General features: G+C 44.3%; 1 protein-coding gene across 5 annotated transcripts in view; it reads right to left on the bottom strand.

Annotated features, from left to right (window-relative positions):
* Positions 1 to 13064, bottom strand: part of ARIH1 (ariadne RBR E3 ubiquitin protein ligase 1) — a 77003-nt gene that overhangs the window by 1286 nt on the left and 62653 nt on the right. For 3 of the 5 annotated variants that reach the window (XM_068127559.2, XM_068127561.2, XM_068127562.2), the window contains exons 7-12: positions 10415 to 10457; positions 9865 to 9936; positions 6921 to 7051; positions 6297 to 6360; positions 5532 to 5792; positions 1330 to 1442 (exon numbers count right to left, since the gene is read on the bottom strand). In XM_068127559.2, the coding sequence (XP_067983660.1) occupies positions 1330 to 1442; positions 5532 to 5792; positions 6297 to 6360; positions 6921 to 7051; positions 9865 to 9936; positions 10415 to 10457 (684 nt within the window). The remainder of the gene's footprint in view (positions 1 to 1329; positions 1443 to 5531; positions 5793 to 6296; positions 6361 to 6920; positions 7052 to 9864; positions 9937 to 10414; positions 10458 to 13064) is intronic. The other 2 variants (XM_068127560.2, XM_078785604.1) reach the window with 1 other exon arrangement.

Raw genomic sequence — 13064 nt, 5'->3', positions numbered from 1 at the left:
AATAATAATTCATTTATTTTGTATAGCGCTTTTCCAGAAGCCCAAAGGCGCTTTGACAGAGTGGCAAACATAATGCATAACAATACATGAAAACAACAATTGCAAAAAGACAAGAATCAATAGGGAAATATTTAAAGCAAAAGGAGGGAGAAGGAGAAGAGATAGTCAGGGGTTAAATGCTGTGGGTTGAATGTTGAATGCAGTGTTGAACAGGTGGGTCTTTAGTGATGTTTTGAATGTGGTGAGTGAGGAGGAGTCTCTGATGGTGTGAGGTAGTGAGTTCCAGAGGGTGGGAGCAGCGATGGAGAAGGCCCTGTCCCCCCAGGATCTGAATTTGGTCCGGATGGAGGGGGTCAGGAGGTTGGTACCAGCAGAGCGGAGGTTGCGGGTGGGAGTGTGTCTGGAGAGGAGGTCAGCCAGGTAGGATGGGGCCAGGTTATGGAGGGCTTTGTATGTCAAGAGGAGGATTTTGTACTGGATTCTCTGGGGGATGGGGAGCCAGTGAAGCTTGTAAAGGACGGGGGTGATGTGGTCACGGGTCCGGGAATGGGTGAGTAGACGGGCAGCGGAGTTCTGAATGTATTGGAGTTTATTGGTGATTTTTGAGGGTGAACCATAGAGGAGGCTATTGCAGTAGTCCAGACGGGAGGTGATGAAGGCGTGGATGAGGGTTTCTGCAGCCGTGGAGGAGAGGGATGGACGGAGACGGGCGATGTTTTTCAGGTGAAAGAAGGCTGACTTTGTGATCTGTTTAGTGTATTTGTCGAAGGAAAGGGTTTGGTCAAAGATGACGCCAAGATTCCGGATGTGAGGGGAGGTGGATACTGGGATACCGTCGATGTTGAGGGCAAAGTTATGGGTGGATTTTGTGAGCGTTTTTGGGCCAATGATGATTATTTCAGATTTATCACAGTTAAGCTTGAGGAAGTTGATTTGAAGCCAGGATTTTATTTCAGTGATGCAGTTTGTCAGGATAGAGTGGGTGTCGGTGGAGACGGACTTGGTGGAGATGAAAAGCTGGATGTCATCGGCGAAGCAGTGGAATTGGAGACCATGACGGCGGATTAAGTGACAACACAAAGCTTGGTCCAAAAGGATGGCGTCCTGGAAAGGCCAACTTTTGATAAAGATCCATGTGTATTCCTCAACCTACGGGTTTATTCACCCATGTTTGTCACCATTCCGATAGGTGTGCCAATAACATCATCGTACCCATCCTCAGTTTCTGTACAATCTCAAACCAGCAGTTTTTTTTGTAAGAGCAAATAAATATGATGCACAACTTTGCAAAATTCCCCGTCACTATCCAGTATCCATGTGTACACACACCTGTACTTATCTTGCACTTTCTGTTTGATGTCTTGCAGAGCTTCTTGCGAGATGTCCCGTTCCAGGTAACCAGACAGCACTTCCGTAGCATTCTCTAGGTCTGCCTGGTTATTCTGCACAAAGAGGTGATAAGAGGAAATTAAAGTGTCTTTGCCAGAGAGCAGGAGGGATTAAACGGGATAATCCAGTTTGCGAGCTGGCAGGATGGCCTAGACTAGAGGTACGAACACTCACGTTCAAGCTGTCTCGCCTGGTTCCGAAGCCCGGCCCAACTATTACCTGTAGTTCCGGAGTTTCACGGGCAGGGTGTGTCATCAATGTGTACGCCGTCCCTCAGATGGACGTTTAACTGGGCAAGAGGGAATCAAGATACAACTGTCCACATTAGTTGATGGACGTTAAAGGTCCCACGATGTCCTTCATGAAGAGTAGGTGAGCTGCCATGGCCAAATTAAAAAATCCTGCCATAACTACTGTCGGGAAGGCAATGGCAAACCACCCAGTATAACCTTTGCCAAGAAATTGCAACGGCAGCACCGCGCCCTGTAGTATGGTACATGAGAATCGTATTACATTACATTACGTCAACATTAAGAATGTAATGGAGGCTTGAACAATGAAACAACAATAGCACAGAAAGTCACAAATATACTACGAATGTGCAGGTTTTTGTGCAGGTGAAACGAGCGAGGTAAAAATGCACAGGGCCGAGCGAGGTAAAAAATATTCTTTGTCTGCCCGAGTGGCAGTCAGACATAATTGAGAGTCATTCCAAACAGGACATTCACTGTTTTTAAGGACAAACAACAGACACAAATAACTAATGTAACGTGTTAAATAAGGTGGTGTAAAAGACGGTACATCAACAGCGGTAAACTTCTAATATATATATATATATATATATATTTTTTTTTTTTAGAAGTTTACCGCTGTTGATGTACCGTCTTTTATATATAAAGACGGTACATCAATATATATATTCCACAGCCTTTAAAACTTTTATTTTATTTCAATTGAATTATATACACAAACACTGAAGAACACAAATCGCTTTTTGTTAGCACTTCCAAAAACCTGCAGTTTAGCAATACCTGGACAAAATATGAAACCATTTTATGCCATCTTGGCAGCCATTGGGTTCGTCCAGTTTTCCGGTTCAATACCGACGAAATGCATCAAAGCGGTTATGACGGCCGACCGATTCTATCATTCCGAGTTGGATCATGGGCCTGTCTATCACGACATCATAATCAAACGGAACAATCGAGCCAACCAATGCATCACGTTTATTCGTACCGTGCACCAGTTCTATAATGGTGGCTGGGAGCAGGCACAGCCTCGTACTGCCTGGGCGCTAATCGCCTGAAGCCAATGTGTCCCTTCATGGACGTTGTCTGATTCTAAGAGCGATCAGAAACGGTCGAATGCACCCAGAGACCAAGTGGTTACCTTTGCCATCGAAGGTAGACAGGGGTTATTTTTCACCCCTGTCTATTTGTCTGTGAGCAGGATATCTCAAAAAGTTGTTGATGGATACGGACAAAATTTGGTGGACAGGTTGGGTGTGTGACAAGGATGACGTGATTAGATATTGGTGAAGATCCGGACACAATATTTTTTTAATTTCTAAAAGTGATTCTTCACAATCGATAGGGCCCAAAACGACATTTAGCACGACATCTCACAATCTTGTGGACGGATTATGAAAAAACTTGGTGGATGAGTTAGGTAGGGGACAAGATCAATGCGATTAGATTTTGGTTCAGGTCCGGATGCAGATCCGGCCTAACAGTGGTACACATGTTCAGCCTGGCGGAGGTATGCGCCCTACCAAGTGCCGTTCTAGTTTTTATAATGTATTCAAACAAAAAGGGTGGGAATACAAATGGAGAAGCAATACAATAATAAAATGTATCCGAATCTGATCCGCAAACGGCCGCTATTGGCATCTGGATTGGCTTGTTCTCGTCACCTACCCAACTCATCCACCAAGTTGTGTGATAACCTGTGCCAAACATTAGATATCCCGTTATGTATAGATTGTGGCCCTAATTTGGTCAGATGAGAGATTGTGAAGATTCACTTTATAATTTCCCAGATCGGAATGCGGATCTTCACCAAAATTTAATCAATTAGTACTTGCTACACACCCAACCTGTCCACCAAGCTTCATCCAAATCCGTCCACAACTTTTTGAAATATCGTGATATATATCATTTTTGGCCTATCTCTCAATGGTGAAGAATCACTTTAGAAAGTCCAGTATCCGGATCTTCACCAAAATTGAAACAATTCATCCTTGTCAACACACTCATCCTGTTCACCAATTTTTGTCCATATCCATCCATAACTCTGAGATATCCTGCTCACAGACAGAGACAGGGATGGATACATAACGTCCATCCATCCAGGAGGTAATTATCTCTCGAGCCACATATGATCCCCCTGACTCAATGAACAGACAGCAATTCCTTAATTGTAGAAGTTCTTAAGGCCTCACGCATACCACAATAGTTGTGATCAGACACGAAGACCAAAGACCAGAAGAAATGACAAGACTGAAATTACTGGGCTGTGTCCAGCAAGGCACCGCAAGTTTCAAATGGAGAGGAGTGGCTTGGTGCGGCCTGCTGTGTGTGGGGGGAGGGTGGAAATGGAGCTGCACCAGCGCAAGAGTTGTTTGGGGGAGCAATCCTGTTGCAGCTCGCGTATAGCCTCCCTTGTCAGCTCAAAACACCCCTGAGACCCTGCTGCTTGTGTTAGCCAAATTTATAGCCACGCCCACCTCCTCACCGCCTCTGTGACTTCACTTGCCCCTCCCCACACGGGTCACTATTGGCCTGCGGCCCAATTTGTGGGAGGGGAATTTCCTTCCTCCACCCACCGACCTTTTACAAAGATGGTGCTGGTGGTGCAGGACCTATTGGGATGGTAATTGGGATAGTGGGGGTGGCATTTCTCGCCTAAACTTGTGCCAACTGCCTGATGGACACTTAAAAGACGTCAAATACAGGTAAAGGGATTTGATAGAACGAGCGGCCAAAAAGCAAAAATCCTCTGACGTAACGGTGTTGGAAGCGCCGTCCCACCGGAATATCGTGACGTCATCCAGCATAGTGAACACTGAGAAAAGTCTACTTTTGACTGGGCCAATCAGAAAAAGAGGTTGGAAGCCAATTTAGATGCCGCAAGTAGAATTGCAAGGCATTGCTAGTAACGCCTACAAAGTTTGATGACGATACGCAAAGTGGTGAGAGAGAGGAGATAGGGTGAGCTGATGAGTTTTTATGCAAATGAGTTGATGAATATGCCTCCACCGGCATTACATGTGAATCCACTGTTAGGTTTCATCTCCATTCGAGGTCACACAAAAAAATAAAGGTCAGATGAGAGAGAGTCAGAGAGAGACAGAGAGACAGAGAGAGGGAGAGAGAAAAAAAAAGAAGAGAGTATTTGTATTATAGTCCACGCTTGTGCCAAGTTTGGTTGGAATCCGTTCAATGGTTCCCAAGCTACCAGGTAACAAAAATAAAATGATAACGGATGGATGAACGGACATCCCAAAAACACAATGCCTCTGGCCTTCGGCTGAGGAGGAATAGAAAGACAGATTTGCACCGTCGTTTTACTTTATATGAATGAAGAAAGATTTTGAACCCAAGACCTGCTGCTTTAGCAGTTGCAACAACTTTTCACCGATTAAGCTTTCCATGTTGTGTTATTTTTAAGACCACCCTTCTATCTCCATAATCATGAGTCTTTGCACTTCTTTGTGAAAATAATTATAATTATTCCTTGGACACTGGTGTTGGCTTAGCGGTTAGGGTGCCGGCTTGGGATCCTAGGATCCTGGGTTCGAATCCCGGTCGATCGTTAATTAACGCCAAGGTGGGTCGACTCAGCCCGTCATCCTTTCAAGGTCGGCAAATCGAGTACCAGCTTGCTGGGATGAATGATCCCGGTGTGTACCCCGATTTAGAATAGGTACACCGTATCCCTGCGTGTCGTAAGAGGCGACTAAAGGCTTGGCGTCAGGAAGGGCATCCGGCCATAAAAACATTGCCTCAAAAAGGGAACCATGATGATTGTCATCATCATGACCCCCACTCTAGCAGGGAAAATGGCCTTAAAAAGGGAATTGTATTTTTCTTCAGACTCCCAAGAGAAGACACCAAAGTGTGCGATCTTCACGTCTTACAAACCTCAAATATGATGGACTGGTTGTTCTTCTTGAGGTAGTAAGCAAATACGTAGGTATACATGAGCATGGTGCGGCACTGGCAAAGGACATCGACGGCCTTCTTCAGAAATTGCACCTCAATCCATGACATGTTGTGCTGCTGCATCTCCTCCATCTTGAGCTTTATCTGCGCATACAACTTGTGCTCGAAGCGTAGGCTCTGCATGTGATTCATGTAGCGATTGCAGTAAAACAGATAGCGCTGCAACACAGCTCGCGATCTCTGGGGAGGTAGCAAACGAGCGGTGCGTGGGAGAGAGTAACAGGCCGCGCATTACTTCCCATCACAAAGAAATGCGATGCGATATGAACAAAGTGTGAATGAGTCGTGATTAATGATTTACAAAACCAGAAAGATATTCGGTTAGTGTTGAAATCAAACATAGAGACAAAATTGGCACTCTTTCGTGTTGCCTCTTGCACATTGTACAAACAGAGGAACACCGCTCCATCATTAGTATTTTAATGCATAATGCCAAATACCTCTGCAAATAACAGGTCCAAAATAGAAATACCAGCTGCATCCAGAAAATGGTAAATTTACAGCAGGCACAAGTTCATGCACAAAAAGGCACATACGCAATCTTCCTGTCCCTCCAGCATGTAAGGAAGTGGGTGGGAAGGACAAAAGACACAAGAAAAGACAAGTGCAAACAAAACAAAAAAACTACCGCATGGTGGTCACGGATGGTGTGTTGAGTGTGGTGGTAAAGGGGTGAGAACTCACGCTCACCTCCTGGGCATCACGTGCCGCCTTCGCGTCATCTTCGTTGTACCGATTACAGTTGTACCTGCAAACAAACGTATTTTTGTAGGCCTACTTTAACAGTTAAACCTTATTCGTCAGACCAAATCAATACGGTTAAACACTCACGGATTCTTATCATACGACTATGTCAAGAGGCGAGGAGAGCAGAATCCCACACCGGGTTCTTCCAGAAACACGCAGCTCGTTACCTGCCATTAATCCAAGCTGGATGCTCACCTTCATCCCACTTTTCTAGTTTACGAAAGAATCCTGGCATCTGCTGTTCCACGCTCTTCCCTTTAGTCTTCGAAGATTACTGTCCGTCACCACGTCATGGTTTCATCACCCTCTGTGGATCTCTTCTACACTCTCCGACCCCATAAACCCCACTTCCTTCCTGCCACTCCCCTTCCACTGTCATCTGTTCATTCATTATCTGCACGTTCCCTCCTGCTCTCGGTCATTTAACTCCTCCATGCGCCTCAACCTTTGTATTAAGCATAAAGAGGCTGGCAGCTTTAGGCATAGTGGATTTTACCACCAATTGCAGGGAAAGGGAATGTGGGTGAGCAGCTAAAATATCAGTACCAATGGAAAGCTCACCAAGAAGAGCCGTGGGGCTCCCAGGGCCCGAGGCAGACCCAGCAGAACTCTGCCTTACAGCTCTGACTACGACAAACCATGTGGTTACATCCGCCATTTTTCTCGATCGTCACATTGCATTTGGGACATTCCTGCACAGTTGGGGGTGAAAAAAGGGAGGGGGAAGTGACTTGAGTAATTGTCAACAATGAGATTACAATCTATCTATAATTCCAGTAATCTCTGTATGTCTGTGTGTATGTCTGTGTGTCTGTGACCGCTGTTTCTCGACAACCACGGGTCCGATATACTTGAAACTTGCCAGGTATATTGCTGGGGACCCGAGGATGTGCCTTTTCAAGGTTTCATATTAATCGGACAAGTAGTTACCGAGCTATGGCGATTTATTTACCAAACTCCGCAAGCCGTTCGCTTTGGACCAAACCATTTCATGTAAAGAGAGGGGGATTGTCACCGTACTCGCAAGCCGTTCGCTTTGGCTTTGCGAATGGACCAAACCATTTCATGTAAATAGAGGGGGGGGATATAATTTTAGATATATATATAGTACGGGCACGCCCTAGTATTAATGATGGCAATACTTGTAAAGGTGACTTAAAATGGAACAACACAAGAAATGGGGAAAGCATTAGAAGTAGAAGAAAGGGGGTAGCAGGAAGTGGGTGTCAGAGGTCTGTAGTCCAAGAAATTAAAAGTGGTAGGGTGGCTGGAAAAACAATTGGGGAGGGGAGGAAGAAGAGTTGGAACGCTATTGGGGAGGGGTTTGAAATTAGGGGGGGATGTGGGGTTTGAAAGGGGGGGGGGGGCGGGAGTTAACGCATTATGGAAAACAGCAATTCCAAGAAGATTGCACCCATATTCCAATATCACAGTTATTTATACTTTTTGAAGAAAGGCCAGGGCTGGGAGGGTGGCCTACAGGTATGTACACTCGCTTCTCAGCTGCCTAGCCTGTGTCCGAATCCCGACCCAGCTATAACCTGCAATCTAGGTGTTTCACAGGCATGGCGAGTCATCAATGTGTTTGCCGTTCCTCGGATCTTCCTCGAACTCTAAACATCCCATTGGCCGGCATTAGTTGGTGAGCGTTAAATGTGTCCTTTTTGTGAAGAGTAGGTGACCTAGCTCCGTAATCATAAAACACATCCCAAGTTCCTGCCCTGCAGTTTTTCACACACTAGGTATATGTGCCATGTTGGATTGTCGGTCTTTGAAAGCAAAGATTTTTTTTTTCCCCCACTCTGCTTATTTTGTCATTACCTCCGCCATTGAAGGTGGGCGGAGGTTATGTTTTCACCCCTGTCTGTCTGTCTGTCTGTCTAGGAACAGGATATCTCAAAAGGTTGCGGACGTATTCAGACAAAATTTGGTGGAGAGTTTGGTTGTGTGACAAGGACGAAATGATTAGATTTTGGTGAAGATCCTGATCCTACAATTTTCTAAGTGATTCTTCACCATTGAGAGATGGGGCCAAACATGATATACTACGTACAAGCACGATATTTCAAAACGTTATGGACAAGTTATGACAAAACTTGGTGGATGAGTTGGTTCGGTGACAAGAACAAGGGGATTATACTTTGGTTCAGGTCTGAATCCAGATCTGGCCTATCAGTGGGATACAAAATGTAAACTGTCCAGCCTGGCGGAGGTACGTGATCCATCGAGTGTCGTTCTAGTTTCAAATATTTTATGCAAATTTTAATCATAAACTGCATATCGAAGACAAAGTAGAATTGGGAAAGAAAGCTGCTGCAAGAAAACATTCTGTTCATGTTTGTATTGCTACCAAAAGTGTGTTTGCATTAGTTGTACAATTCCTTGAATATTTTTGACTCTAGCGATGCCACAAATGTAATAATTGCCAGTCAGGATTCCTTATTTTTCTAAATAAAACTGAGGAAGTGGGAGCTGATGCAGCTCTTTCTCAAAAAGAGAGGCTAATTTAATGCCTTTCACGATACGCTGTTCTCGAGCCCCAATGATGAATTTGTGCCCTAATAAAAGTAACAAATAAGAAAGAGCAATCAGATTGCAAACCCTCGCCAGGATGTATTTTCAGTGGTTTTTAAGGCTTTTGTGTTAAAACAAATATGGCGGCCAAACCACGTGACCGATGACATCATTTTTTTTTTTTTTCTCCACTAATTTATTCTGAGATTATGCTCAAGAAATTTCATCTTAATCGGATGAAGTTTTGTACTTGTCGAATTATGACGTCATAATGGAGGCACCTATGACATCATCATTAACATATTTTATTCCCCATGAAGTTCTTTACAATGAGACATGTCTCAATGTTTTCTATTCAGCGCTTTCGGAGATATCGAGGTGCAAAGTTTTTCGGTTTTTCCAAGATGGCGGACGAACCACGTGACCTATGACGTCATAATTATCATTCAAAAAATACACTGGTGGAGTTGCGCCTATGGTGAAAATTTCCTCTCAATCGGACCAACGGTTGCAGAGAAAATCATATTTATTCAAACGGACTCAAATGCAATACCCTGTCCTCAGGCGAGGGTAATAAAAGTGGGCAAAGGAGACTCGAGGTGGAGCCCAAGTAGGATGGGGGAGGGAGGAGGCATAGTGGGGCGAAGGCATGTGGGGGAGGACTAAAGTAGGGAAAGGGTACTGGGGTGGGGTGGGGGACCAAAGTGGGGCGAAGAGATGTTGGAGGATCAGAGCAGGGGGAGGAGGCCAGAGCGGGACTAGGCTTAGGCCCGGTGCAGGACGAAAGGATAAAAGAGGAACCTGAAACACAACAAACAGAGGGGGGCCAAGAGCAGGATAAGGGGATAGGAGAAGGGAAGCCTCAGTTATAGGGAAAGGTACAGGAATAGATACATCAACAACAACTCCGCAAAAAATGACTTGCACATGCGCACACAAAACCACAAAATAAAAAAGGTTGGAGGGTGTGGTAACAAGGATCCTGCCTTGCCTTGGTGTTTGCAGCAATCCAATTGGATGTCTCACTGTCGTCGTCACATTTCTTGATCCACTTCTTTAACCACTGAATGACAAAGATGAGAATGGATAAATAGAAGTGACATCACCCCAAAGACGGCAGCCAGGAATGACGCAAAATCTACTTTTAATACAAGCAGTCATGGCATGAAGGTAATGCACATGACCAAAATCAACATGTTGTTTCAGTGCTACAACGGCACCGAAATGTCACAAAACGTGCAAACACGAATGCAGAAAATCATACGATGACCACAGTCGCTGAAAGCACCATCCATGTACAGCGAGTGCTCAAAAGCACGAAAAGGACGGCATAAAGTGGTCGTATGGCACAACCAGAGCTCGCGAAAGTTGCAACGAATGAGCGTGGGTTTTGCAATCGTGAACGACTGGATCCATTGCTCGTTTTCTGGGCAATCGCAAACGCACTGTCAAACTCCCAAGAGTTCAATGTACTAAAGGCTGGAGTCTTTCTGGCACTTTAATATTCCCAAGCGATCCCATTCAAGTGCACCCGAACTCACCTTGCACTTCACTGGATCATGCCAGTTTTCACCACAATTGAAGCTAAAAAGGTGAGGGAAAGAGAGAGAGAGAGAGAGAAAGAAAGAAAACAATCATTTAATATTACAAACTTGATAGCAGCCATGCCCAACGGTCAAGCTCCAACACCGACGGTAGTTGTAATACCGGCAAATGGAAATACCGGCAAATACCGGATAATGGCAAAGACTTGCGACAAACACATTTACCATCCATAACAGCCAATACTGAACTTAAAAAATGGGAAATTCAAAACATGGAAAAGCATGCACTGCATGTTGTCCATGTTTTTTTTCCCCCATTTTGGTGAATTAAGCTTCTCTACTTTGTCCGTTTCAAGGATTATTCCCAGGAATCTTCATCAATACCGCTTTATGCATGTCAATGGAGAGCAATGTCAAAAAATTTATTGCGTTTCACTCCGTTTCATGTTCTTGTTCCAAGTATCATATCGTAACGGTTGTGAGACTGGGGAGAACAACTATGAACCCACTGGGAGCAAGAAGCGCATTCACCCATGATCAAACCTGGTTATGTCCCAGTATTCTGTTTAGCAATGAAATTAAATCATGTTCATGGGGATTGGAGACATGCTGAATGGAGAAGGTGGATGTGCGGAGTATCGTTCAGAGAGAGGAAGACAAATGATGAATTGCGAAAGATGATGGGAACAGAGCCTGTGATTGATGCTGTGAAGAGGAACAGGTTGAGATGGTTTGGTCATGTATTGAGAGGAAGGATGAAAGTGACTGGTTGGGAAGAGTGATGGAAATGAATGTAGAAGGAAGTAGAGGACGGGGAAGATCGAGAAAGACTTGGCTAAAGATGGTGGAAAAAGAAATGTGGGCAAAGGAGACAGAAAGGAGAGATGCAGAAAATAGGGCAAAATGGAGAAGATTGTCATGGGGACCGCAAGGCTAACCCCCGCTCTAGCAGGAAAAATGGCCTTAAAATGCCTGTTGTTGTTGTGTTCCTTGGGAATAGATGTGCATTGCGAATGTGACTTCGACGAAGTTCATGTTCTTTCTGTCCTTGACATTCTGAACTCTGACCATTTCCGGGTAACGCATATACAGTCACGTGAAAAAGTAAGTACACCCCAGGTAAAGTTTTGACTTTTTCAACATATTTCAACATACAGCTATTTGATCTTCATTTCAACAATATTGAAAGAGAAAGGTGATATAATATAACAAATATCATGAAACATTTACATTTTGTAGTCCATTGTATAATTTAAATAAACATGAATGCAAATTTCACATGTGGAAAAAGTAAGTACACCCTTGGCTCTAATAGGTGGTATTGCCCCCTTTGGCAGAAACAACCTCAAGTAGGCGTTTCTTATAACTGTCTACCAGTCTCTGACATCGACTGGGAGATATTTTTGCCCACTCCTCCATGCAGAATTCTTTCAGCTGTGCGATGTTTGAGGGGTTTCTTGCATGCACAGCTCGTTTCAAATCCCCCCACAACATATCGATGGGATTTAGATCCGGGCTTTGACTTGGCCATTCCAGCACCCTCCATTTCTTTCTTTTCAGCCATTCCTTGGTGGATGTACTGGTATGTTTAGGGTCATTGTCATGTTGCAAGGTCCACCTTTGGTTGAGCTTCAACTTTCCGACAGATGGCCTCACATTATCCTCAAACACCCTCTGGTACAATGAAGAATTCATAGTGGATTCTATGATGGTGAGCTGCCCAGGCCCTGATGCAGCAAAGCTGCCCCAAACCATAATATTTCCACCACCATTCTTTACAGTTGGTATCAGGTTCTTGTGGTCAAATGCTGTCTGGTTTTCACCAAACATATCTTCTGGTACTGTGGCCAAATAGCTATACCTTTGACTCATCTGTCCAGAGCACATTGTTCCAGAAGTGCTGGTCTTTGCCTAGGTGTTCATTGGCAAACTTTAGTCTTGCCCTGATGTTCTTTCTGGACAGCAAAGGTTTCCTCCTGGCACACCTCCCATGTGGATCTAATTTGTGCAGCCTCTTTCTAATGGTAGACTCACGCACTTTGACATCAACAGTGGCAAGAGCTACCTGTAGGTCCCGTGATGACATTCTGGGGTTCTTAGAGTCTTCTTTCAGCATCTTGCGGTCTGCTCTCGGGCCAAACTTACTGGGGCGGCCCGGCCTGAACAAGTTGGCAGTTGTTTGGAATCTTCTCCACTTGTCGATGATCTTCCGGACAGTCGAATGATTGATTTCAAATTGTTTGGAGATCTTTTTAAATCCGTTCCCAGACTCATAGGCATCTATAACCTTCTTTCTGAAGGCCTCAGATAGCTCTTCTGATCTAGGCATGGTGACGCCGCACACTTCAACAACAAAGAGCAAACCAAACTAAATGTCTGAGGTTTAAATAAGACAGGTTCCTCCAAGATCCTCTCTAACAATGTACTAATCATTTGCACCTGAGCTGGTGCACCTGATTCTAATTTTAGGTATTTGAAGTAGTGATAAATGTAGGGGTGGACTTACTTTTTCCACATGCGAAATTTGCATTTATGTTTATTTAAATTATACAATGGACTACAAAATGTAAATGTTTCATGATATTTGTTATATTATATCACCTTTATCTATCAATATTGTTGAAATGAAGATCAAATAGCTGTACAC

The sequence above is a fragment of the Myxine glutinosa genome, chromosome 10, assembly GCF_964187855.1.
Source record: "Myxine glutinosa chromosome 10, kmMyxGlut1.1, whole genome shotgun sequence".
Taxonomy (NCBI): Eukaryota; Metazoa; Chordata; class Myxini; order Myxiniformes; family Myxinidae; genus Myxine; species Myxine glutinosa.
The sequence above is the reverse complement of the archived record's forward strand: the minus strand, read 5'-3'. Positions and strand labels throughout refer to the sequence as shown.